At 38.1% G+C, this 27,793-nt stretch overlaps 2 protein-coding genes across 2 annotated transcripts in view; one reads left to right on the plus strand and one right to left on the minus strand.

Moving 5' to 3' along the window:
- Positions 1-154: 154 nt before the first annotated feature.
- Positions 155-17,556, minus strand: snx3 (sorting nexin 3). The gene is made up of 4 exons (XM_038281649.1): positions 17,347-17,556; positions 5,059-5,154; positions 4,665-4,789; positions 155-953 (listed from the first exon to the last, which is right to left on the minus strand). Exons 1-4 carry the CDS (start codon positions 17,506-17,508, stop codon positions 848-850), a joined length of 489 nt encoding a protein of 162 aa, XP_038137577.1. The 5' UTR covers positions 17,509-17,556; the 3' UTR covers positions 155-847.
- Positions 17,557-19,549: 1,993 nt separating this feature from the next.
- afg1lb (AFG1 like ATPase b) overlaps positions 19,550-27,793 on the plus strand; it is a 56,850-nt gene continuing 48,606 nt past the window's right edge. The window contains exons 1-2 of the mRNA XM_038281626.1: positions 19,550-19,699; positions 19,843-20,057. Of these exons, the coding sequence (XP_038137554.1) occupies positions 19,585-19,699; positions 19,843-20,057 (330 nt within the window). The 5' untranslated portion in view covers positions 19,550-19,584. The remainder of the gene's footprint in view (positions 19,700-19,842; positions 20,058-27,793) is intronic.

Raw genomic sequence — 27,793 nt, forward strand, 5'->3', positions numbered from 1 at the left:
TTGTCCGAGTTCTGCATTATTCAATCAGACGCCTCCATTACTTTTAAAACTCTTCATAACGATAAGGTAGATTTCTAAAATGCTAGAAACAATTTCACATTAATAACACTACATGCAAGCATGATGTGGATGACAAAATGCACTTTAGCGTGGAGGCATTTCACCTTTTTTTATTGGAAAACTTTTGAAAATAAACAAAAGAAATGGCACAGCAGTATACAAATCTCAAAATGCATATTGCCAGTAGAAATACTGCAGTTCCCTCTGTGTAAAACCGCATGCTAGAAAACATGGTGATCGTCGGGTAGGTGCTGGTGGACACGATGCGAACAGACACACACATGCATCCTTTTTAAGACAACAACCAAATGTGGCTTAAAAGTCGAGGTCCGTCTAATGTGTGTTCGGGTGCTGGTTATGGAGAGCAATGTGCCAGTCAGTGATGCAGAATGGTGTGGGACATTACACAAGCATGGCATACAGAGAGGTTTTATTCAAAAGTAACATACAAAGGGATATATAGAACATGGCTAAACGATAAATATATAATATATTTTTGTTAGTGGAATTTTTAGACAAAAAGAAAATATGTATAAATCACTTTAGACCACAAGTGTGTGTACAAGATTCTTGACTCCAATCAGAACTTCAAACATCAATAAGAGTGATTAGCGATTAAAATTAAATAGCCAAGAAATAATATATGAGACAATGCAAGAAGGAAGTAAAGGTCGCTCAAATTTGAAGCAGTGAAGAAAGCTTTGGGTTGTCGGGCCAAGCTGGACTCAGAATGGCTAAGCCAGACCAGGGCAAGCAGAGCCATTTATTTTGTGTTTATTTTTTTTTTTTAGGCTTGTCTGATTTTGGATGGGGTGTAGTTCTTGTCCACAATCTCCTCCTGTAGAAACATGTGTAGGCAGCGTTCGTTCTGAGCTAGAGGGTGTCCAGCCACTCTGAAAACAAACACATAAAAAGAGCAAGAGAAGCGGTTTATGTTCATGGAGATGAGGGAACATATAAAACTGCATTGGATAAAAGAGAAACAAACATTTTCAACAGCATTTTCTTTATTTGTTATTAAATCGCTTAAATGGCCGAGGTAAAGTCATGAATAAAGTAGATTAATAACATGTGCTGAACTGGAAATCTTGAATCTTTCGGTAGCTGATGCAGATTTTAAGTAAGTAAACATATGATAGGTATACACTTGGTAATAAGTCCTATTAGCTAATTTTATATAAAAGACAACACGTATAAACACAAAAAGAAACAGGATGGATTGTACTTAAAAACAAATCTGTCTAATAAAGTGCTGATAGTCCATTACTGACCCTTTGTATCAATCTTTCTAATGATTAATCATTCTAATATTAACTATAAAAAAAATTTCTTCATCTCCACCTATTTCAAAAGTAATAGAGGGGTAAATAAAGAGGATCCAGGGTTTTTAAACCTCAATCAAATAATTGTAAGTAAATATAGAAATTGTTATTTTCCAATGTAAGGACAAGGTTAATGCTTTGTATAAATTTTATAAACACAATAATTGAAGCTCCTCATTGGCTTAGCTTCATTATACTTTAAATACACAGTCCATATAACTAAGAGCTTTTCTTTCAGTGGTGATTCCTGTAAAATCCTGAAACAATGAGCAAAGTCTTTTATTATCAGGCTCTTCTTTAACTTCTTCTTTAACTTAGCTTCAGCTTAGCTTAGCTTCAGCTAAGTTAAAGAAGGATTATTTAGGTCAGTGTTAACTGACTTTAATAATCCAAGCTTTCCCTTTAGTTTAGAATAACTACATTACCCAATAGTAGAGCTGGGTATTTTCGCCATAGCCCTGAATCGATTCGATTTTGATTCATACAGTTCTAAATCTATTAATTTTGATTCGATCTGTTTTTACAATAATGAAAGTGGTTCAACTGTGTTTCAAAATACTCATGTATTTTATTTTTTCCTGTCATCTTAAACACAAAGTGCAAACTTGTAATTCGGACAGTTTAAACTTGAGATGTCAACAAAACTGTCTCAAAACTGCAAACTTGTCTGAGAAAAGTGAAAAAGTGAAGCCTCACTCGAGCAAGCAGACGTGACACAGTGGGGACACAGCAGACATGCATGAGCTGCATTATCTCCACTGCACAAACCATATTATATCAGCGTTATCTGTAACAACTACAGGGTGTTTGCTGGTCAACCCCCATTTGTTAATGTCTTCAATCAACCTATTCACTATATTTGCAGGCTTGAAGTACTCTAATTGCATCTTTCCTGCTCATTTGAATGTGAACGTCACGTGCGTCACTATAAAACTAATCGATCTCATTCCCTAGACATCGATTTTGCAAAAATATAAAGGAATCGATTCAAAATCGATTTTTTTACCCAGCCCTACCCAATAGTGCTGCATGATTTTGCCAACAATCTAAATTGTGGTTATATTCAACCAATATTATAATTGCAATTTTCCTTTGCAATAAGCACAAGCATGTAGATCTTTCAATTTCAGGGTTTCAGTTTTTCATGAGTCCACTGCTGCAGGACTTTACTGTAATCTTTGCATTAAAAAAGTTCCTACTCCTACAATCTTCGCTTCCCTTTTGTGCGGTTGCAGACCCACTAAAAGTTTATAATCGCTACCTAAAGAAATGAAAAATTAAATGTAATATAATGTGACTAAAACCCGACTGCCTCTGCAATTTGAAAATTATTTTGCTAAATTGCAAATGCAATTAACTGCCTAGCCCCATTACCTAAAGCATCTCCCCCTCCAGCATGGGTGTTTCTCAGGAACTCAGTGAATCTCAGTTGGTACGTTGACAGAATACCACTGGTGACATTAGTCCAGGATGTACCCAGTCCCCCCCTCGAAAATGACATAGTGCTGCACCAGTTGTCTTTGTCATAGCCAAGCTATGTCTCGTGAAAATGATTTTAGTGTGTACCTACATCAAATGTATACTCTTAGCACTACATGTAGTGAAGTTACTGTTGTTGCTACTCTACATTTACTGTAAGCACTTCCGAGCGTAATGGGTGATCTCCTGTCACCGGTTTGTCAGCTCTGTCCTGCAGTAGCAAAAAGACCTCTGACCTTATGTAATTATAACTAGGAATGTCTGAGGCAATGCAAACATAAAGGCTGACACTTTCAGTACCTAGATGATAATAAATAACATATCAGTTCTAGCTCTCCTCTTAGATAAAGCATGCAGAGACTGAGGCTCTTATTGCAGTTTGGGTGGAGGACGCTATCCAGGTGATGTTGGACGGAACAAAACATAATCACAAAGTTTTCCTAATAGAGAACAGTAGTATTGTAGATCGTTACTAAATTATAATTATCTTTGGTAGAATTTTTAGATTACTCATTAACTTAACATCAATGTTAGCATTCAACACTGTTCCATTTAAAAAAAAATGCTGTTTCCTCTTCAAAAGTGGTTTTGACATCAGGTTTTCCTGAAGTTCTGTTGAGATGACGCACAGCATCATAACGAGAATGAACCAGTGCACCTGAGACCCTTAAACACGACATTCTTCAAATGTTAAATCACTCAGAGCAGATCAACACGATAACATTGGGTGCATGGACACATCTTAACCTCTGATAGGAAATAATTGCAGAGAAATGAAACAGCACAGAATGATTTGCAGGTCAAGTACCAGAGAAAGGACCTAGAGGGAATAGGAAAAAAAAAGAAATAAAAATTGACCTTGCCTGAATAGATCCTGCTAAATGAGTATGGAGAAATTGGCCCAGAGGACAAGAGCCGTGGGGGGAGAGCCTGTTAATCTGTAAAAACCTTTTCCAACAGGAGATTCAATCCCCTTTTACCTGAAGTATAAAATCATGTTAAACTGCCGTAATCTAAAACTGATCGCTCTCCTTTCTCCTCCCTCTTACTTGTTTCACAGCAACAATCGTCTTTAGCATTTCAAAAGAATTACTCTCCACAATGCTCTCAATCAGACTGAACAACGTTGGCCAGTAATACGTCTGAACAATAATATGATCAACAGCAAAGCATCATTCACAGGAAGCAAAGACAGGGGGGGGGATTGGGGTATAAATCTTAATTACCGAATCATCTTCCTCTACTTTAACATATTTGTGTTTTTTCAATTTCTCGGCTGTCTTTACGTGCTTAATATTTCAACAGAAAATACTGGTGCATTTGCACATGAAACAAAGATAATGGCCAAGTCTGCCATCGCAGTAAATGATTACAATCACACTGTAACTTTTATTGTTCGGCATCTGAAAATGAGGACATGCTGGATCAAAAATAAGCAGAGGTGCACACACCATCCCGGGGAACCACGCGCTGTAATTTCCAGCAGCAATTAACATAAATTACACATCGACAACAAAACAAATGTGGGAAAAATTATGTTGTGGGGGAGCACGATTGAATTCTCTTTTGGTTTTCTTGTCCTTTGCAAGATAATTATAAGAGAATTAAGGACGACAGTGGGAAAAAAGGCCAGCCCGTCTCGAAGAGTTCAGTTTGTTAACAATATGAGGAGAAGTGAAAAAGTTGCATGTAGTTACCTCACAAAGTGTCTCATTGTTCTACAAAGTTAAAGTAGCAACTGCGAATAACAGCAGCTGCACAGAACAACTTAGAAAAAAAAAAAAAAAAAAGTGGATTGCTTACTTGTTGAGAAACTGCTCCAGACCCTGCCTCCGCTCCTCGATGAAGGAGTCATCAAATATGCCATCATCTCCTCTGAATGGAAGCTGCCTGAAAAGAGCTTTTCCTGGGAGAGGTGGTACGACCACCTAAGAACACAAAACAATCCAAATAAATAGACCGCATCATTTATTCCTTCAAATGAACATATGCAACACATGGGGATCTGATTCAGTATGCTTAAAGAAACATTTCTGAGATCTGAAACTTAAACCTTTGCTATTTCACTCACTAATTCAGTTCCAACATGTTATTTCAAAACCTTTCTTTCTTATTCTGCCCTTTGTAAGGGATGGTCAACTTTACATGCCGAGTGCTCCTCAGCCTTCACATTGAAGTTGTCATATAAAAAGTTTACCTTGCTTTCTCTCTCCAGCTCCGCTCTGAGCCACTCAAAGTCACTGTACCGCCTCCGTACAGAGGACTCCTTTAGTTTGAAGATGGGTAGGTTGGTCTGAGGAAAAGCAAAGGCAGCAAAGCTGTCACATTTAAACCGTCATTTTGATGCATATTAGCTTATAATAGTCCTTAAATATGAGGAATCGCAAAGGATAATATATAAAAAAAAGGTTCAAGCTGATTTCAGCTCACGTATTACTGAATGGATTCATCTAATACCTAATACAAATGAATAAAAATAAAGCAACAGAATTATTTCATTTATATTAAGCTTGTAACTGCTCCTAGTAAAGATAATACCAAGGCATATACGGTTAACCTACATTTTCAAACCCACTAATATGTAGTTTAAAATTCTTTTAATTCAGGCTGAAAGATCTTCCTTTTATGCTAATGACAAGCATTTAGATGTTTCTCTAAGGGTCCATTATCGTATCACTTAACCGTTACTGCTGTACAAAAGTGGTTGCTCTCTTGTCCGCAAACCCCGCTTAAGCATTTTATCGCCACCTAAAGGGCTGGAGTTAAAAATTCAGTGCTTATACCTACTAAACTTGCATGCCTCTGTAATGTGAAAAGTATATTGTTGTTTTTTATATTGATTATATTGCAAATGCAATTAATTGCATTAACAGAAAAAACTTTGATGTTCTGGAAATTCTGCCGGGGAATTATGGAGAAGAAACTGTGGTTGATTCCTGTAGCTTGAAGTCATATAAAAAAAAAAAAAAAAACCTTAAGAAAGTTTTGGAGTTTTCTCAAAGTTTTTAAAAGTCAAGAACTGCCTCCGTGCACAACAACTAACCCAGATATTAGCCTGCATAACAATCCAGCCAATATCAGCTGGTTGTATTCGCGTTAGAAAATAAAAAGAGCAGAAAAAGAAAGTAGGTTGTTTTACACAATATGGATTTATCTACAAAACTTAGTCCATGTTTAATCTTTTCAATAAAGCGTGAAAACACAAAAAATGTTTTTGAGATTTTACATCATAAATCAAAATAGACTGTTTAAAATCTTTTGTCAAAAAATATTTGGTCCAACCGTGAAAAACTTTTTTTTTAATTGGCTAGTTTAGGTTGTTGTAAAAAGCTATGTACATAATACAGCCAAAGTCCTACTTTTTTCATTTTTTAATCTGAAACGGGAACATCATTAAATTGTCTGTGGTGTCATTTACAGATAATTCTTATAAAATAGTTAGAGGTAAATGGGATGTAGGTTGATCCATATTTATGAAGCCAGCATGATAGCATGCCATTCCTTATTGTTTTCTAATTATACTTAATTAATCTAAGGTAAAAGCTGTTAACGTTAAGGCAAGATATGCCTTGTAAAGAATATTAGAAAAGATAAGACAAAAATATTAAATTGAACCTTGTGGAGCAATGATATGCTAAGCAGAAAATTATGGCTTGAAAATGTTTGTCCCTAAAAGAACAATAAGAAGTGGAAAACAAAACAACAACAAGCCTCTAAATTCAAAATGGCCTCAAGAGAAAATAAAATAAAAGCTCAACCTAAATTTTCTGCACACCAAGGTCTGTTTCCACTCAGACGGCTTACCGTTTTATTGTACGTGTTCATGTATGTGAATTCACAAGTGTGTACATAATTCAAAGTTGCTGTTTACAAGTACGTGAGAGTGAATTTCATGTTAAATGAGGAAGACGTTCAGACATCAACATGAACAGTGAAGCAAACAGCAAATCATAGTGCAATGCCAAACCTCTTTACCAGTGCTGGCAGTGCATGGCCATTCTGTGACAATGTACAAACAAGGAGGGAGTGAATGAGGATTTAGTGGGCAGGGTGCATTTACAGAGGGTCAGAATTCAGGGAATAGGGGAGAATAACAAGTAGGTTGAGTATGAATACAGCAGGAGCAGCAGACTGATCGATAGGCACAGTGAGTATGTGTACAAGCAAGATATAGAGTTAACTAAAAGCCCAAGTAAACGGTTGAACAAAAGAGAAACGACAGGGTATATGTGACCATGAAGGAAGAACAGGAAATCTGGAAAGGTTGGGAGCTGCATCTGCTCAGCACAGGACTAATTGAGGAGCAGGCTGAGCAGAAGTGGTCTTTTAACACTCAGGCTTTCTCCTGCTCAGTATTCTACCACTTCATTTCCATTGATCCTCAAAATAAAGTCATATTTGCTTCCATTGAAACACCTCTTATAAAGTTTCATTTCAATTAGCTTTTCTTTATTCCTCACATTTTCTCCCCTCGTATGTGTTAGAAATGGCTAAGTTCCAAACAAAATCAAGCTAATGACACTGATGTAAAATCTCATCTAACATTTTACGCAATACTCATTTTCAATCTTTGTATTACACTAAAACAAACCTTTGCAAATGAGAGTTTGTTTGGACCACAGTTACTGTATGGCTGTAGTACAAGATGCTGCACTAATGTTTATTTTTGGTGGAGAGTGAGCTTGTTTTAAAATTTCTGGTTCGACAGAGCCCTTATTTGCAAATATACTATATTGTATTAAACTTTCTTGTGACTTCTGTTGTAAGTGTAAATGATAAAAAACATCACAAACTCACAAACCAAGCTAAATAGGAAAAGGTTGGAAAAGGGTGGGAGGCTTCCAGACCTTTGAGATTTTTTAATTTTTATTTGCAAACAAAAAAATGTGTGTATTGTTTTATCTATTCTCATTTATGGCTATTTGAGAAGATACATAAACCAGACTAAATGTGAGATTAAATGTGTCATTTAGTGTGGCCCCGATGAACGAGACATCGGAAGATTGTTGATAAGAACAATCCGTTGTTTTTTAAACAATGTCTGTGCCTATTGGCCAATGCTCTGACCAATGAACGCAACTGACTGTGATGTAGTAATCGCGACAGGAAGCTGGTGGGGGAGTGTAAACGAACAGCCTGTTGGTAAAACGGCGAATACGTCCTCCTTAAAAATGAATGAGCGTAGAGCCTCTTCCTGCTCATGTTTCAATGAAAACCCCAAGTCTAATCCTTCCAAAACTGATTCCAAAGCCAAGTCAAAGAGAACAGTTCAATACTTGTTGCCATCTTTCTTGTTGTGCTTTCTCCAGTGTTGTGCATCTTTGTCTTACGCCATCAAAACCGTGATTAGCCAGCCACTTCTAGGGATTGGGGCATTGATCGAGGCTAGACCACTCGCAGGCAAAAATGATTTTGGCCGCTGGCAGGTGGGGCTAGTTTACTAGGCTAAAAGGTATAACATTAAAAACAGAGTGTGAACAGAATGCAAAATGTGAAAAAAAGGGGTCCTCTCTGATCCCTTTTGCACTCTGCATTATGTAACTCAGTACTGTGTGTCAGTCTTTGGCCAATTCTCATTTATTTACATTATTAGCAAAAAAATGATATCCAATAAAATAAATAGGGTATTAATGTCTCAGGCTTCCCATTAAAAAAATAAATCGGCACTTTTTTTGTTTCTAAGGAAGATTAACTAGAGTGGAGGGTTTTGAAAAGTACAGTAAAGTAACCAGATTAAAATGACAGTTGTATAAAGCAGACTCTTTCTGCATGCTGACTGAAAGCTCTGGCACTCCTTCGTTCCCACAGAGTTTTTCTAAAACGCCCCACGTCTGAAAAGCTATTGCTACTTACTTAAAGTTCTCTCGAGGTAAAGCCATCAATGAAGCCTTCACTCCTCCTCCTTCTCAGGTCACAGGAGAAGTGGATTATCATAGCTTTATCGCCCCAGTGCTCTAGCATTAACTCTGCACTCCTCTGGCCATGGTTTGTCCCCGCTGCGTCATGTTACCTCACAGCATGGAGCACCACAAAGTTAATCCCCTCCACAACAGATCACAGTTACAGGTAATCTGCCACCGCCGTGACTCTAATCCTATCATGTGCACACAGGAAAACACTTGACCAAGCACAGGCACAAACTAACACTTGTAACCCATGCATGAGATGATGTGCGTGATTTCACCAGTCGCTTTGTTAACTCTGCAAACTAGAAAAGGTTAAAACCACCGAAGCCCGTTTGTGCACATGCTGAAACCAACCTATTTTGAGACAATGGTGGCAGCTGTGAAAGTGGGAGTTATGAAAGTCACCTGGACTTCCAGTTCCCTTATCCTCTCTAAACCTGTGATTAAGAGATTGGCCTTTCGGGACAAGGGGAGGGATGATAGAAATCTGAGAAGTCTCACTCTCTCTTTCTCTAGCTCGCACAAAATGCTCAGAAAGAGGCGGTGCGTGAGAGTGTGGAGAGTCAAAGATCAGGTTCCCCTGGCCTCTGTTTTCTTCACGGCTGGTTAGAGGTTAGGGCGCGAGTGTCTCAGCTTACTCGCCGCTGTAGTGATCAGAACACGGGACCAGCCCACCGTCAGTCAGGTCTTAGCTTTTCACTGGCTGTGTAAAACATCACACCGCGCCTCTTCTACTTGCGGAGCGATGGAACAAAAGGTGAACCATGAAAACCAGCCATTTTCAAAGAGAAAAGCACAACAGGTCATATTTAAAAGCAAAACATATAAGAGGAACATGTTCAAAAAAAAAGAAGCAGCAGAAAGCAAGCTGTATCTCTGTCAGAGTAGATCCCCAAGCTTCACTTCAATGATGGGCGTACAAGGTGCAATCTGTGCTCCATAGGAAGAGCATGTGAATCATAATGTGTGGGACACAATGCCTTGGGCTCATTGAAACCAGCCTGAAAAGAGGCAGAACCCTTAAAACACAGTGAGACACTGAAAGAAGGGGGGAGAGTGGACAAAGATCACTCATCTCCAGAGAGAATAGTTCAAGGCCACCATGCATTAGCTTTTAGCAGGATGGATTAAGTCAAGTTAGAAAGTGCGCATCCTAAACCTCCACCATCCCAGCCCCCCTTACTCTCCCTTATTGTCCCCTTTCAGAATAATGGCATTAAAAATGGCAATATAATACCATCTCATCGCATCATATTCCAAAATAGGGAAAAAAGGCTGTGAACAAAAGCGTTGGGGCAATGGGTCTTTTGCTCTCATCTCTACATGTACTCTCTCACTCGTTCCCTCGCTTGCCGGCCCCTGTGGCCTGACAGCCTACCCTCTCTCCGACTTGCCTATCTGGCAAAAAGCTGCTTTGTTGCCATAGTATCAACTCCCACTTTTGATACTGTCATTTCAAGTAGGATATGGTAGCCTTGATACAATATGTTCCCCATTTCCATTAAAATAGTTGTCGAAGAGGATGCTGTAGACTTTGGATTACACTTGACTGTGCCTGACAAGACCCCCACTCCCCCTCCTCCACACACACTCCCAGTCTCTCCCCATTTTATTAATGACCAAAGGCCCCCCACCCCACAGCCCAAATGAAAAAGAAGGAAAAAAAGGAGAGAGGGAGAAGCTATGGGAGAAGAGGAGGGGGAGAAGACTTGAATGAGAGACAGAGCTATAAGAGCCCTTTTATGTACTCTTATCCATAAACAAAGTGAGATCCCAAAGTTCGCTTCCCTGAATGTGCTTTCAGGATGAGATGGGAACCAAAAAATAAATAAATTAAAAATACATTTTTGATCATACCCCCTTCCTCTGCTTCGTACACCTACATCCAAGGTCCAACAAGCCGTTTGCTATGGGTCGAAACAAAAATACGCTAGGGTGCTTCAGAAGCTCCTTCACAGATCCAGCAACCAAAAGAAACCATTATTATTGAGGAATATGGCAGAAAAACTCTATCCATTAGAGACATCAAGAGTAAGAAGAGATTCATGGCAAAAAGCAGTTTTGTGACAGAAGAAGGGAACAAAAAGTTCACTTAAAATGAGGGGATGAAGTGGAAGTGGATTAGACTGGTGTCAGATTAGGAGTAAAGCCATTGCAGTAACACTGCCTTAATGATAACTAGAAATAATTAAAACATATCTTAAAAGAATAATTAAACAAATAATTAGTTTTAAAAAAGTTTACAAAAAAACTGTTTTAAAAACCATTTAAAAAAACATAAAATAGAAACTATGATTGTGAGTTGATGCTATATCGAAGATAATTTTCAAAATGCATGTGTCAAGATGAGAAATGTATCATTTTTAAAAGAGATTTTTAAAAATAATCCATCTGAAAAATTATTAGTCTGTTAAATTAATGATCACCAGCTTGGAACCAGAAGAAAGCAGTTGAACAACAAAATATTTGTCCTATTACATGATAATCCAGGCCAAACACAAATTGTTTTACCACCATCCCGATTTTTTTTTAAGAAACAACCCAAAAAAACAACACTTTATCCAGACTCAGAATAATTTGGCATTTAACAATAATGTATTTCAGACTTGGGAGAGTTACTAGAATCAAAGTTAACCAAAAACGTTCCAGACAGTTAACCCAAACTACCAGACAGCTTGCTGAAAAAAGTCTGTGACAAGTTTGCTTCACTTCCAAAATGTGATTGTCTTGAAATATTTTAATGAAAAATACCTAAGACATGCAGATATGCAAATATACAATATTAGTTGTAATGTTTTTTTTTGATAAAGAGTAAATCAAGAAGAGCAAATATTTACTTTTGCATTAAATTAACTCTAAATTCATGCTAAATAATCAATGAGTGACAGCAGTAATTTAGTATTTGTACTTGATGCCATCACACAGTATAAAGCTCAAACATGTCTAATTATTTTTGATGTTTAAATTATTATTCCAAACAACAGTAGCCACACAAAATGAGAAAATGACTTCACACAGCTGGGAGAGAAACAGGATAAGAGCCGATGAGATGAAAGCTGGCGAAGAGGGGTGGCTTTCTGCCCTCCCATGAGTAGGGGGTGAGGACGGGGAGTAAATGCCCCCCCCATCCCACCCCACCCCAAACCCTGGCCCATTTCATTCTTCTCTTTTCTCAATGAGGGGATTAAGCAAGACTCTCTCAGTGCGGCCACAAGAGCTCTCTCAATTTCGTAGTGGATTTCAAGACAGTGGTGAGAACAGGAAGAACGGTTAATAGAAGAAACTGTACATCCTAATAGGAGGATGATACCATGGTAGTCGAAACAAAATCTGAATAAAGGCAAAGAAGCAAGAAGGAACAAAGCACATATCATGCATTCCTGTCTAAGGCATTGTGCCTAACAGTCTTAAATGCTGCAGAAGGAATGAAAGTGAGTCCAAAGAAAGCTAAAGAAAGGAGGAGAAGCAAAGCTAAGTTGACACCACGTTTATTGAAAAGTGAGGGATGCGCCGCTTCTTCTGTGGTTTTATGCAAAGCAGGGTCACACAGGGCTATGAGGCGCACAATAATGCTGATTACACGCATATGCTAATTATAACACGCTAATCAAGTACAGTAGCGTTATATTCAAGGCTAATGCCTGTAGACAGCTTCCATCCCCTTAAATTCATTTCTTTGAGAAACAGTGGACGCAATGAAACAGTAGAAGGCTGCTAGCCAATCTAAATGATTCAGGTCACTAACTACAGGGGTGTCAGTCAGCTAAAATGACAAGTTAGGGATCAAAGATGAGGCAATCAGATCAGCCTTTCCACTGCCAAACAGTTTTATACTATCAGGAATGATGACCCATGAAACCATGAAGATTAATCACAAACCAGTTAAAGGAAAATGTCTTTAATTTGCTGAAAATGGGTTTATAACTCTGATTTATTTGTTTCTGACCAAAAGACAAACCAAAAAAATAACTGTCAACATTTACTTTAAAGACCCCATAGATGTATCTAAATTAAGAGAAATCTATTTTCTGAAGTAGCAATTGGAGTAAATGTTTTTCAGTCGCTTTTTCTGGAGATTTCAACAATGCCATTGTCATCAAATGGTATTTCAGCTTATAGATCAGGGTGAAAAATATAAGAGCATAATCTGAGCTTACATTACTCACATTTTCCATTTCTGTTAATCATCAGGGTCTGTAACGTTCATCATAATCTTTTCAACTCCTGTCAGCATCTATCAGTCTAACTACTTGGAGGAAGGCTTTAGGTTGGACAGTCATTTTGATTTAAGAACTGTGTGAATTATTTCTTGTAAGATTTAACGCTGTGTTAAACTTCGCTAAGACGTTTTTTTGTTTTTGTTTATATGAACATGATGGCATCTTACAATTATTGAAGATTTGCCAGAAGGACATCCATGATGGAAATGAAGATCTGATGACTGAAGTTGCCACTGGAGTACAGCAAACTCATTGTCATTTTTGATTGGTTTGAGCTTTGTGACATCATGCACTAAGCTCCGGCAAGTAGCCATTAAAGGATGGGAAGATTGTGTTTATAAAATGACAGATGTAGTCAGAAACTTCACTTTATTGAGGGGCCAAAGGTGTGTCAAAAAAATACCCCCAAACCTCCAACGTGAAGGAATAATGGAAATGGGGAGGGTTCTATACTTTAATATAAATTCTAGGATACATTTTCTGATGTCAAAGGTGATGCTGAGACCAGCGAAGCAGCCAGAGTTTTTCTGATTTTTCATCATTCAACTATAGTGACCCTTTTAAACTGCAGCCCTGTTTTCTTTTTCTCAGCAGACAGGGGTAGCCCTCACTGTGACCTCAGGGGGCTGTGGCTCATCTCTGTCATGGTTTCACTGAAATATGCATTTGAAAATGATAGTTTGCTGCATCTTAAGTGGATATTGAATGCATTTCTGCTTTTATTTAAATTCAATTCAGTCTTCCAACTTTTCTGAGCTTCATTTTCAAGACAGCGTTTTCATCCATACAAATGGCACTGATTCGACATTCACCCTTCTAGGGCTGAAACAATTAATCAGATTAATCGATTATTGAAAGTATCGTCAACTATTTAGTAATCCATTAATTGATAACCCATATAGCTGTAATTATATTAAAATTTGAGTAAATATGTAAACATTTTGCATTTAAGATTAAAAAAAAAAAAGAACTTTCTGTGAATTTGCTCTATCCAGAACTCCAGTGGAAATCGTTTTGTTTCACCTGGTTTAATTTTTAAAAAAATCTTTGATTCACTGAAAAATAAAATGAGACCGATCAAATCGAATTGCAAAATAATAATTTGTTGCATCCCTACTCCCTTCCAATTCAAGCCGAAGGTTTCTTATATAATGCCATGTTCAAAATCCCCCAAATAAAGTCCTGGATATTAATGCTCTGTTATTCATCATGTCTAGCCTACAAAATACTTTAGGAAGTGACCATATGATTGGTTGATCGTTTTATCCATGTTAATAGAAAAAATGTATCTATTCTATTGGCCTATGAATGTATAGCCGTATTTGCTTGTAGAATGTCAATAAGTGGCTTCTAAACTATAATAGATTTACCAATATGGATCCAAGCACTCATATTTGGAGTAAAACTGGTAAATGACATATGACCAATGTGATTCAATAATATCATATGCACAAATCATTTTAAGCATCTGAATATTTAAGATATGTAAAATATAATTCTACAGTAGTCTATGCATTTAAAATTGTTGATAAAGGAAACAGTTGGGGGTCAACTGACTTGTACCAAATAAAAGAATTTTTTCTAGCTTTTATTAAAAGTAAAAAAAAAAAAACTTTTTTCGAATCCTTACTATTCTGCATATACTAAGCATTTTGGATTTGCTGTAGCTGTGTGGATATAAAAACCATTGGGCTTTTACGTCAACATACACTAAGATTCAGGCAATAATATTCAAATGAAACATCTTAAAAAATAGAAAATAAAATTAAGGGTTTTCTCCAGCTGACTGGAGCAAACAACATTTACAGAATGGAAGGAACTTCTGAGCAAGTTTATAGATGAGGTTGCAGGAAGGAAGTGCGTCATCAGAGGCAGGGGAAAAAAGTGAAGAATCAGTCAGCAAGCTGCATCCTGTAAGCAGCTCCGGAGGAACTGATTTCATCAATCTCAGCCTCCTATGATTTACCAGTAATATGATGCTGCTCTGCCTTGTAAAGAAAGTTACTCTGGGACAGTGGCGGCCGGCCCATAGGGGGCGCTGGGGCACCGCCCTCCCTGATAAGAAGAGAGAAACGTAAAATATATTTTTAGAAATTAAATCATAAATGTCAGTTTTACTCTCTAGACTGTGTACCTATAAGCAAAACAAATTATATAAACTACATTTCCCTACCTACTGTCATTAATTTGTGGATTTCCACAGACAGACTCCTACCGTCTCTGTTCTGGGGGCGCCTATCAGACAGCCCCACATTTGCAGAGAATCTGTCAATCATGTACTTTTGCTAGGTGAATTTAATGGCCAATCAGCGTCTCGGAACTTTATGGTCTTGGGGCTCTGAAAATACTGCGCTTTAACAGGCTTCTGAACCCAAGCGCAGGTGCAGACAATGAGAGGGACGATGGCGAATGTAACGAGCGAGATGCAGCTTCCAGCAAATTCGGTGAGATCCTTATTTATCTACCCGTTTGCCAGAAGAACATCCCTGTTGTAGGATATGAACATTTCATGTCATGGTTATTGTGACTCTGACGAATCCACCTCGTCGCTTAAAACAACCTCTCTAACTTTGCGCGCCACACACACATTCCTGTTATACTGTGTTTGTGAGGACCAATACACTCGCGCTGAGACCAGTAGCTCCATGAACTTAAAACACACAAGCTGTTCCTGGTTACCTGCTGGCATATTGAGGGTGCACACTTAATATTTCAGTGGGGTTAGCCGTGTGTGTGTGTGTGGTGGGTGTGGGTGTGTACGTGTTTATGCTATGGGGACTTGTCATCTTCAGTCTGGCTGCATCTTTGCTGGGTTCAAATCCAGTTTGGTGTAATTGAATAAGTCAATGAATCTGTGTAAAAGAATTAAGTTGTAAAAATTATTTGTTTTTGTAAATCAATTGTTTGTGGAGGTAATATATGGACAAAACTGATTAATGAGAAGAAATCAGAAATAAGAGAGCCTGAGGTGAGGGGCTTAAACTATTTAATGAGGGCTGTGGGAAGAAAAGCGGCAATTTTTGTTGTCTGTTTCTTTGTTACATTGCTGGTAACTGGAGGGAGGCTGAGGCCCAGAGTATCTGGTATATGTTTAGTTTCTTTTGCACCCTGTTTTGAGTTTTTGAGCTCAATAAATCACCAACACCGGTAACCCGACTGAGCCTGGATTCTTGGAGGCCAAAGAACCCCGTCACAGTGACCAAAATCATCACTGTTACTGTTATTATATAGTAAATTAAATCATTACTGTTAAATTGTATGTATTGTCCAATTGTTTAATCGAATTCTTATTCCGGATTAGTTGGAGACATACACTAGGCTATATCAGCCCCACCAAAAATATTTTTCACCAGCCGCCACTGCTCTGGGAATCATATAATTTAAAGATTAACAGATGAGAAACAAAAATACAAAATACAAACACCCCTTTTGTGTTTTGTAACTGTAGGAGCAAAGAAAAGTTGATCCTGCATTTTAGCCTTGGTTAAAAAGCAGCAAAATCCATCCATCCATTTTCCATCACTCTTATCCCAGGAGGGGTCGCGAGAAGCAGAAAAATAAAACTTTAAATTGTTAAGAAACTCTGCTGGCTGCTTCTAATTTCATAAAATATATATAAATATTTTATAAACCTAATGCAGCAATTACACTATTTATTTTTCTTAGATGTGAATAAACACCTATTATAAAGTCTATACACCAAACAGGGCATTTGTTTATGGTTTTCAAATTGGATGATACTCAAGCTAGTCATTAAGTGAGATTAAAACTGTTATCTACGTATGGCCCTCACAATGGGGTGTGGCTTAATATAAATTCAAGAGCGAGTCAAGTTTAAGGAGAGACTTCTTGCCTATTTTTTCCCTCATTAAGGCAGATCATATCACTACCATTCATGTACAAATACATACCTTTGTGTTATCAACAAATATGGATGAACTTAAAAGCTCCTCAAAGGAATATTAAAATTTCAACATACACCATTTCGTTTTAATGGACAGACATATTTCATTAAATGAAAATGTAATTACTCATTCCTCTTTACGTCTTAATATATTGGTGAAAAACAAAAACAAAAAACTGCGCGTGTACGCCAACACTGGCTAACAATTGCGTAATTAAGATAATATCTGATAAAACCAGCAGACAGAATTGCTGCAAACAAGCATAAAAATAATAATAATAATAAAAAAGTACGCATTAACTTGTAACCTGTGTGTTAATATTCATGACACTGTCTCGATTAAAAAAACTGTTGTCAATAATTTATAACTTTGACTCAAAGGGACAGCCAGTTTAGCTAGCTTTGGCAGTTAGCTGACAAGCTAACGTCATTAGCACTTGTCAATGCAGTCTCACCTTCAGTCTGACTTCGTACGTTGTATATCTGCCTCTGCCAACCCCGACAGTCTCTGGATTGCTCACGTCAATCTCAAGAAAATTACTCGGGGGTCCATACGCGTCATTTAAGTTCTGGGGCTTAGTGTACAGCCTTCTCGTATCAGCTATAGCATCAGCCATTTCTCCCTGTCCTCCCGAGCAGCTAGGGATGCTGTCAAGCTAGCCGCAACACGGATATGAACTTTATGCTATAGTTCTTCAAAATAAAATACCTAGAAAAATCACATTGTAACACCTAAAAGTATATTGGTAAAAACGTATTATAAAAACCTTATTATATATAAAGTATATCAACAGTTCAAACTTTTGGCACAATTTATGTGAAATAAATATGATTATAGATTAAATACATGTTACTCTCTTTTATTTTGAAGTTATGTTGCGTCAATTCTGTAGCACACTGACGGGGTTGCATTTCCGATCAGCTGAGGTTCAGCTGACGAAGCCCAGCAACTTGTTTAAATCTAAGTTTGTTTACGACCTGCCAGCAGGAATGCTATTCTTGTTATTCATCAACATGATCATTAGTAGGAAGAAGAAACAATTATTATTATTTTTTGTTTAAGTTTTTAAACTACGCAATATTAAACTTTGTATGTATATAATATCCGTTTCTTTGCATGACTACATTGTATTTTGACTCATATCCATGTTAAAGGAAAGTGCATTTATCTTGCACATTTAACAGCAATACAGAGTTGAATAGGGAAAAATAAAAGCAAATAAAATCATATGACAGCCAAAAAAACCACCCAAAACAAATAAAGGTAGGATAAAAATAAAACTACAAAATCTACTTATATATTAATTTGCTGACACTATTTAGGCCTACTTTACTAATATACCAATGCCTTTTAATTCATTTTTTTTTTTTTTTTTTTTTTTTTGCTTAAAATTAAGTTTTCAGCCATTTATTTATAGTAAATGTGTTTATTTAATGATTACTTTCCTGTTTCCTTGGTTATTTCTTTGATGTTTCTTGGTGCATAATACACATTTTTTAAAGTTTTGTATGTTGTTGTGTTTTTATGTATTTTTCTTGAGGGGGGGTTATTAATTTCAATTTATCAATTAATTAAACTTTGCACTGATTGCATACATTCATGTAATTTTACTTGGTTATACTTATATACTGGATATAATGCTATCATAGTCTCAGTGGAAACCATGCAGGTCTGTCTGCGGTTGGCAAGTGCCTCTCTGACAATCTTACTAGACCTTACGTTGATCTTCTAATGCTTTCTTTAGACCTTAATGTGGTATTGATTGAGGATGAGGCAAGAGGAGAGTTACATAGATTCAATAAGGGATACCACGTGATATGAAATAAAAGAAAGCATTGCAATAAAAATAAGGAAGTAAATGTTAGAACTAGTGTTATACTGATACCGATACCAATATCCCCCGATAATGCACTAAAATGGTGGTATAGGTATCGGCGAGTACTAACAAATAGTGCACCGATACCATGTTGAGAGCCAAAAGTTTATTCAGCTATTGTCACCCATTCCAGGTAGGCAATAAAAAGTTATACTGGATTCACTTTGTATCAGTCTTTTTCCTGCTTCACAAAGGTAGGCAGCAGCTTGACAAAGCCATGATGGCAATGATTTTACAGCCAAGTAATATGCAGTTCTTCATATATACACACGCACATCGATTTGAAACAGATGGTATCTGTATGGTATCGGTATCAACTAATACTGCACAGCCAGGTATCGGTATCGGGGCCAAAAAATTGCATCGGTGCAACACTAGTTACAAGGTATTAGATTTTTAGATTTATACAGATTTATTTTGTCATCTTGTATACACGAGTGTATACAAAAAAATGTTTAAAACAGCTCTAGACAACTTCATTTTTTTAAATGCAGCATTGAAATATAATACTAAATACATAAAAAATATGACTGTATATTTATAGTTCTAAAATTTATTTTTTAACTAAATAAAATAACTACATTTAATTAAAATCTATGTCTATTAAATTCATGCACAAACACTAAAATGATTTATAGACACGCCCGTAGTGAAAGAGCTTTTTCTTGATTAATTCTCTTTTTGAATTCTTTACTAACTGTTTCTTAACAAATTAATTCCATAACGGTGTTATAATGGTGGTTTTCCATATTTATTTACGGTGTTACCTTGTCTTGTGTTTTGTGTTTCAATAAAGTTGCAGCGCTTTGAATCATCATGGCGTCCTTCATGGTTCCTGCTGCTGTCAGGTCTTCTGTAATGTTTTTGTCAACAAAACGACCTCAGCTCGTAAAGAAAATCTTCCCTCTGTCACGCAGTTGCACCACAGGAGGTAAGTTATGTTGTTAGACGTTTCGAAAAGTTTTGCATCTATCTACTGGTTATATTTAGATTTAAAACATGTTATTATATTTAAATCAGCAGTGTTAAAACTTTCCCTCTTGTCGGGTTCCTCCTCGGGCTCTCTGTCTCCAGGTGTTTCTGACTCCGGTGACATCGTGGGCCACTTTGAGCGGCTTGTTCAACGTGGTTCCCTTACGACAGACGCTCAGCAGAGATATGTTCTCCAGAGGCTGGCTGTCCTGCAGCAAAACCTAAAGACCTACAGTAACAGCTTTGACCTGAACACCCAGCAGCGCACAGACCGCAGCGGGCAGCAGTTTATGAAGAATAATGTATCAGAAGAAACGGTAACTTTGTCAGGATGTTGATTGTATGCTTGGAATTTACTATTCAATTATAACTTTATTTAAGATACAGTAAATGGTCAATATTTTTTATATTGCTTCCAAGATTGATTAGAGGAGGAGCAGAATCTCTAAGAAGAGACTGCAGTTACCTAGGGACCCCTGACCTCTTAGGGCCCCCGTCACTGATATCTGGTTGGCCCCCTACGCAATTGTAGACCAGAACGTCTTATTTCTCAGTGGCCGGGAGGTGCAAACCAACATTACAAAATGTTCCAAAACAAATGATCATTTCAAAACAAATTTACATTTAAAAAAACCTTTACAAGTTCCAAAGAATTCTGGAGTTAGCTCTGGAGTCTGATTCTCTGTTCAATAAGAAAACAACAGATATGTGTTAATTCTAACCTGTAACTCTTGAGTCATGGTCCTCTGAGAAGCCCAGTTTTTTTTAACTACCGTATTTTCACGACTATAAGGCGCACTTAAACGTCTTTTTTCCCCCTCAAAATGTGCGGTGCGCCCTATGGTGCGGTGCGCCCTATGTGTGTTGTAACTGCGACTTTTGAGACCACCTCATTTAGGAGATGATGAAAGAGTGGCTGAATGTAAGGAGACCAGGTGTTTTTTTTTTTCCACTCATCACCATCGCTGTTAATATGTAACTCCATGCGTGCCCATCTCACAGCTGATGTGAAAAACATGGGGAAACAAATTAACCCTGTGCTCGCTGTTCAACCGCTCGACATCAGTGTGAACCGGACGCAGCAGGTGCAGCAGAAGCAGCGAGTTTACATGCAAAGTCAATGGTTGACGCGCGTATAGGTGCAGCAAAAGGTCCTGCAGCGCGTTTTGAGCCGCAGGAGCGTTTAAGCATCTGCCAACGCGCTGCTGCTGCTCGAGGTGGAAAAATTGAAGTTTTGCTGCTGGACGCGCCGCATCAACCAATCAGAGAAGCTGATCTGGGAGCTGACAGCGAGACAGACACAGCGCTCTGATGACATATGAACGCAAATGAAAAAGGCTGGATTGATGAGGAGATGATGAAAGCGTGGCTGAGGGAGGTGTAGCCTATGTGAGGAGACCAGGTGGTTTTTTCCACGCATCACCATCGCTGCGTGCCCATCTCACAGCCGATGTGAAAAAAAAGGTGAATCAAATGGATACTGTGCTCGCCGTTATCCCGGGGGTCTGACAAAGGAACTTCAACCGCCCAACATCGGTGTGAACCGTTCAAAGTAAGGCTGCGAGCGGCGTGGGAGCGATGGATGGCCGACAGAGACCACAGTTTCAGGATAAGTGGAAGGCAGCGCCGGGCAAGTTACGCCACCGTTTGCGGATGGATTGTAGATGCTTGGACTAACGTGTCTGCTGGCTCTGTTCTTCAAGCTTTCGCAAAAGCAGGCATTATTTTTGAGGAGCTGCGCTGCACGGAAAGGGACTCTGACAGCGAAGAAGGGGAAATTGGCATGTCTGTTTTAGCGCAGCTGTTTAATTCAGAAACAGAGGATGATGACTTTGATGAGTTTGATTAATACTTTGTAATAAATACATGAATAAAGCACAATCATACTCAGTTTTGCTCCCGCTCTATTTTTCTACCTGAAAACTTAATGCAACAGCAGCCTCTGGGCGGGTCTCCTCCGCGTATACCGCGGTGGCTGGCAGATGTTTTTTCATCTAAATAATCTAAATCTTGCAGCTATATTTGCTGTGATCAGTGGGAATAAAGTAGTTTTAATATCTTTTTAAGTGAGAAAGTCCACCTGAAAACTTAATAATTGCAGTCAGTTCATCCAGATTATCTATTTCTGTCGGAGGCGCTCAGACCCCCACATACCAGCGGTGCACCGACAGTAGAAATCCTTTCATCAGCAGCCTCTAGGCTGGGTCGCCTGGGGTTCACCGCGGTGGCTGGCAGGTGTTTTTCATCTAAATAATTTTAGCTGCAGGCACCAGGATACCGGTAATAAAAGCGAACATATTCCGTCGGCAGGTTTCAGGATTTTAAGTTAATTTAGGAGTGACCACAGCGCTGTGTCATCTGCGATGTGTCTGTCTCATGGCCAGCTGCCAGGTTTGATTAATACTTTGTAATAAATACATGAATAAAGCACAGTCATACTCAGTTTTGCCCCCGCTGTATTTTTAAATATGCAGTAGAGGTATTTAAAGGTAGTAGAGGACATGTACCTGTATATAAAAAACGTACCCTATAGTCCGGTGCGCCTTATGTGTGTGTTAAATACAGAAATGGGACACATAACTGAGACTGCGCCTTTTAGTCCGGTGCGCCTTATGGTCGTGAAAATACGGTATATAAATATACACTCTGTTGCCATTTTAAGCTGAAAAACTTCCATATGTGTAAAGAACAGATTTTTCGTGGCATCGCTAATTTGTTTAACCAGCCCGTCTCCTAACCTTTAAAGAAACATATGTCGAAGTAGCTGCCGGTTAAAATTCACTAAGTGCTGCTGTGTCTCTCTTCCTCCATGTAGCTACTATGTACGCAGTGACTAGCGACCCCAAATAATATTATGCCCCAAAGCGCAGATCCAATGATATTTCAAGAGGTGGGACTCAAGAGCAGCGGGAGAGCGAGGAAAAGACACGGACTGAAAACGCTCTTGAACACAGTTAGCTGCACCCAACCCCAGTTTCTGTTGGCTGAAGTAAATCAGCAGAAAGGGGGGAAAAAGCGGAAATTATTGGTGGGGACATGTCCACACCAGTCCTTCAGAAAGTTACGCCAGTGTCATAGACTGTCGGAGAGTTAGCAGTAAATGCTTTCAGTACAGGGACAAAATAACGGGCCAGGATCAGCTTGCCAGGGGAGTTTGCCGCTGTTGGCTCCTGTGAAGAACCACCTTCCTTTTCCACATATTATCATTACATTTAGTTTTTTTAAACTGCTCGTTGTATTGCGTTTCCATAGGAATGCCATGTTCATTGCAGTGCAGTAGGTCTTAGTTTGATCTTGACAGGTGCTGGGCACATTCCAAACCTGCAGATTAGCCTATTAGCTTGACCATCAAGCACATGTCATTGTCTGTAAATATCCTTATCATGTGACAGGTCCTTAGTGACACAGTGGCCCAAAAACGTACATTCCTCATTTCACCTGTTCGCCATACAGAGAAAAGTCAGGGAGCATCAGTTTGGAGTCCTTCATGCTCCATTTCTCCAATAATTAAATGTTATATCAAAGTCTCTTTCATATGCATTGAATATTAAATAAATGAACATTTAATGCATTAAATACAATGAATAGAGAGGGATAGAAAATATTTTGTACTGAAATGTTACATTTCCTGTACAATCCCAATAAAAAAAAGAAATAAAACACAATAACTCAACTCTTAGACGAATTATGTATTTAAATGTGTTTTTTATTGATTATTTCACCATTCATTCTTCCTTAGTTGAAATGTGAGAAGACCCCTTATTTTGACTTGACATTATTTCCTTCACTCTACCCTAGAGAGGCTGTCCATATTTGTCCTCAGATGGTAAGGCCTCTTCTAGTGACCCTATTGTTTTATGTTTTCTATTATTGTGTGTCATCCAGTTTTTAATGGGTTGTATGGTTTTAACCCTTGGTAATAGATCTCATAAATTCTAGCCTTTTAGCAAATCTGAAGGTTTTTGGCCAAAGCTGGAAGGTATTTGGAGCTGCTGAGTAACTATTTTGTGATACCACAACGTCCATCTAACAATAAGAACTAGCATTACAGGGAATTTGGTATCTTTTTTAACATTTCTTATCCAACCCACCTGTTTTTCAGCTGAATGGAGCAGGGGATATGCCACATTAAATGTAGAAAATGTTCCGAAATAATTTATAATAGTTCCCTTTTTTACATTATAAAAACGTATTTTCAACATTGCAGTGCAGGCTTTAGAACCACAGTAGAAAGGAACCTTTTCCAGTTGTTGAGTAATTCCTTGACGTGAACAAAACCTTATTAATATATTTTTCTTTCTTGTATTATTATGTCTAGAATCGTTTACTGCAATGGTTTCTATTAAATGTGTATTGATTTTTGTTATGAAAAGGCTTCCTACCTTGAATATAGATTGACGTTCCTCAAATAACCTCCATGGGGTATTGTTTAAAATTTAAAAGGCTTGGGAGGTCTTCTTTTTTTCCTTAAAATAACCTTCTGATGTATCTATTTTCTTATAATTGACATAGCTTAGTGAAAATTACACTGTTAAAGTAACTAAAGTACACATTCTGAAGTTCTCTCTAGTGGTACTAATGTTGCCCAATTGCAAGCAAATCACTTTCTGTCTGGTGATCTTCATTCAGTGTTTTCACCTGTTGTTGCCACCTGTTCTCCGCCAACTGCCTGTAACACGTCGCTCCACTCACTATGCCACGGTTATTCCTTCAGCTCCTCATGTAGACTGCAAGTTTCTCATAAACTGAGCCATTCCTCTTCCTGTTTCTGGTCTGCATGTGCACAAAACACATCCAAACAAGATGATTCCTTCTAACTCCTTTAACTCCTTTCCAGAGCAGAGTTAGTTCAATTGAAAAACGGGCTGAATGCTTTTGCAAATCACATTCTTCAGTTTTTTTATTTGTAGAAAATGTTTTGAATAATCATATACCACAGAATATATATATATTTTTTTGTTGAGAACATCTACCAGAACTTTAAGCCCCTGAAGTTCTAACAATATGGGGGTGTTCAGTTAACTACACTGTATTCCAGTTGCGTCAATTATGTTGACCAAGGGGTTCAGGTCAAAGGCAGGGTAGGGGTCTGGGAAGTTTATTGTGCGTGTGAGTTATGAACAGTGTAATGCAGGGGGCTGTTGTTGTTTTTAGGTCAGAGGAGCTCACTGTCTCTTATTTGGTGCTGGGAGTCTCTTTTTTTGTGTGTTTTTGTTGGTGTGCTGGCACAGACACCACCGGTTTAGGCAGAGATTTTGGAAGGCAGCAGGGCAGGCCTCCTGCTGGGCCTGTCCCGGCAGCCCTCTAACTCTCTCACCGTCCCCACGCAGTAATGAGGGGATCCCTATTGTTTGGCCATTCTTGTCTTTTCTTGCTTTTGATTTGGGCATCTGACAAATGCTTTGGTGTTAGGCTATCAATACCAGCACAGGCCATCCTGCCCGTCCACCCCTTTCTTTTTGCACCTATTTCTTGCTCTCTCTGTGTGTCACACACACACATTCTCAATGACTGGAGTACTTGCACAATTATTCCAGTTTAAATCAGGTCATACCACAGTCCTTCGGTGTCCGTTCTCTGTGAGAGTGCCACCATTGTCCCCACTAACTGACCGAGTCTGAGAGGAGAGTACAGTTGACTTAATATTGACCCAATGTGGCGTGGTTTTGCGGATGGTTGACTGACAATGGGCTATTGTTTAGTCTAAGCCACCCTCTTTAAGTCAGACAAACGGCATTGAATCCATCGCAGGAAAGTTAAACTTGAGCTCCTACTATCTCCTTTTTGATGACTCTAATGTGGGATGCAAAACTTTGACTTTTAACAAATTAACAAATTTAAAAGCCGAAAAGGCCCATGTCTTGAATGTGAACTTCCTACACATGCGCTGGTTCGTATCATCCACCAGAAGGCTAGACTAGGCTGCAAAGTTCAGCCAGACAAAGTCGCTGAGGGAGAGCCTTGTCCTTCTCCACTCTGCTGTGGCAGGATGAATACCAGTCACAGCTTACAATTACCCCACCAAGCTGGAGTGCAGCTTGGGGAGTCAGAGAGGAGTCACACAATGTTATGCCAGAGCAAACGAGGACAGCCTGTTGCTTCTCTAGTTTTTTGCAACCAGTGTAGCAGAGGCTAATTCATTTAGATTTTTATCTGCAATTGCTGGCGTTTATCAGAGTCAAGTGCTTCGTCTGCAGTGGGGACCAACTGCATGTGGACTCCAAGTACCATCCTCAGAGAATGCTTTTTAAATTAGATATTAAGAGGACAATTATTTCCATTCAGTTCAATAGGGATTCTTCATTGTCCTGTCAAAGAGAGATACCCCAACTGCAGCAATCCCAAAGCACTATAATTTAGCCATCTACCAAAATATATAAGCTTCTACTTATTTATATTTTTGTAACAAACTTACATAGAAATGCTTTTTTGTCTGTTGTGGCAGTTAGTTTTCCCCAATATTCTTAACCTCGTCACATGGTACACAGGGTTTTTTTGGAAGCAAAGACCTTTTGGAAAATAAGAGGCAGGCAACACAATGACTTCCAGCAGCAACTCAATGCTACATTACCGTATCACAATTAGCAGCGCTAAACGGGCCGCGCACACAAGTCCACTCCATCTCTTACGGAGCCTCATCCAGACCCCTCCGTTTTGTCTGACAAATCCCCCCATTGTTCCTGTGATGATGCTTTTCTTTCGTGGGAACCCTGGCTTGTCTTGTTGATTAGATCCCCTTTGTCTTCATCTCCTGCTGTAGGCCAGTCTGGACCATATGAAACCTCACACTGTAGAGCTGGCTTTATGCCTTGGCATACCTTGTGTATTAAATGATGCTTTATTTATCCTACGTTATATATATGAAAAGTGTTTTACTGTGAGGGGCAGTAAGAGATTCTGTCTAGGCACACAACAGAAAAATTATAACAGTAAATAGGAAAACTGCTATATTTGACATATTTCGATTATATTACATAACTTTTTTTTTTTTTACATAAATGTAAGTAGAAATCCATATATACCGTAGAAAACTGCTGGTAATGTTTGAATATGGAAGTGAAAAAATGAAATATTTTTGGAAGCCAATCTTATATGAAAATGTTATAGTAGTTTTTAGGTTCCTGCAGAAATAGTTTTATTGTACATAAAGAAAAAGTTGCACATCAACAGGTGGGGGAGGGGGCGCAGAGCCGATATTTTTTTTTTCTGTAGAATCTCATTTTAAGGACTAATACTGTAATTCATCTATAATAACTTTTTTAAGGGGGGAAGTTACCACAAAACTTTTAAGCTCTCATTATTAAAACATTTTTTGCCCTCAATGATCTTTAAACCTGACCTGTGGCTCTTAAAATGAGGCGATAGGAGGCCAAAAAAAAATAACTACCATATTTATTAGAGAAACAATGATCAGGAAATGTTCTTTTAAGGTTTTTCCTTAATCTAATGATTTGCTCTTGTTTTGATTTAAATTGTTCTAGCATTTGAAAGACTGATAAAATGATCCCCCTGAATTAAACACAGATTTTGTCATTGTAGATGGTTGATTTTTAGACTATGTAATTAAAAAAAACAAAATTTAGGTTAAATGTTTGATATTCTGGTGATGTTTATACCTGTAGCCAACTGCTGGTAAAAAAAAAAAAAGTCAGGAGGTCTAAATATATGTTTTGCAGTGAAATGTTTTTGGAAGCCAATCTTATATGAATAGAGATTTATTGATTTTCCTAGAGTCAATTTTAACAAGTTTCCATATATTCATATAGATCAATAAAGAGGAAAAATGTGCTACTTTTTTTTATTTAATTTTTTATTTCGTTTGTTTGTTGATAGTGGTTATAGTTTTGAGCCCAAACAGTAGGAAACAGTAGAAGATTATTGCAATCTATAAAATTAAAATGTTTACGTTTATCTGATTCTTGTATAACCTCAAAAACAGCATCAAGTGTTTTGCAGATTTTCAATAAAACCAGTTAGAGCAGAATAGGAGAAAAGTAGCTGATTGATTTTCCATCGGATATTAACTCCGATATGTCGTTAATATTATTATAGG

Source organism: Cyprinodon tularosa, unplaced genomic scaffold, assembly GCF_016077235.1.
Source record: "Cyprinodon tularosa strain WSP-4 unplaced genomic scaffold, ASM1607723v1 ctg173, whole genome shotgun sequence".
NCBI lineage: Eukaryota > Metazoa > Chordata > Actinopteri > Cyprinodontiformes > Cyprinodontidae > Cyprinodon > Cyprinodon tularosa.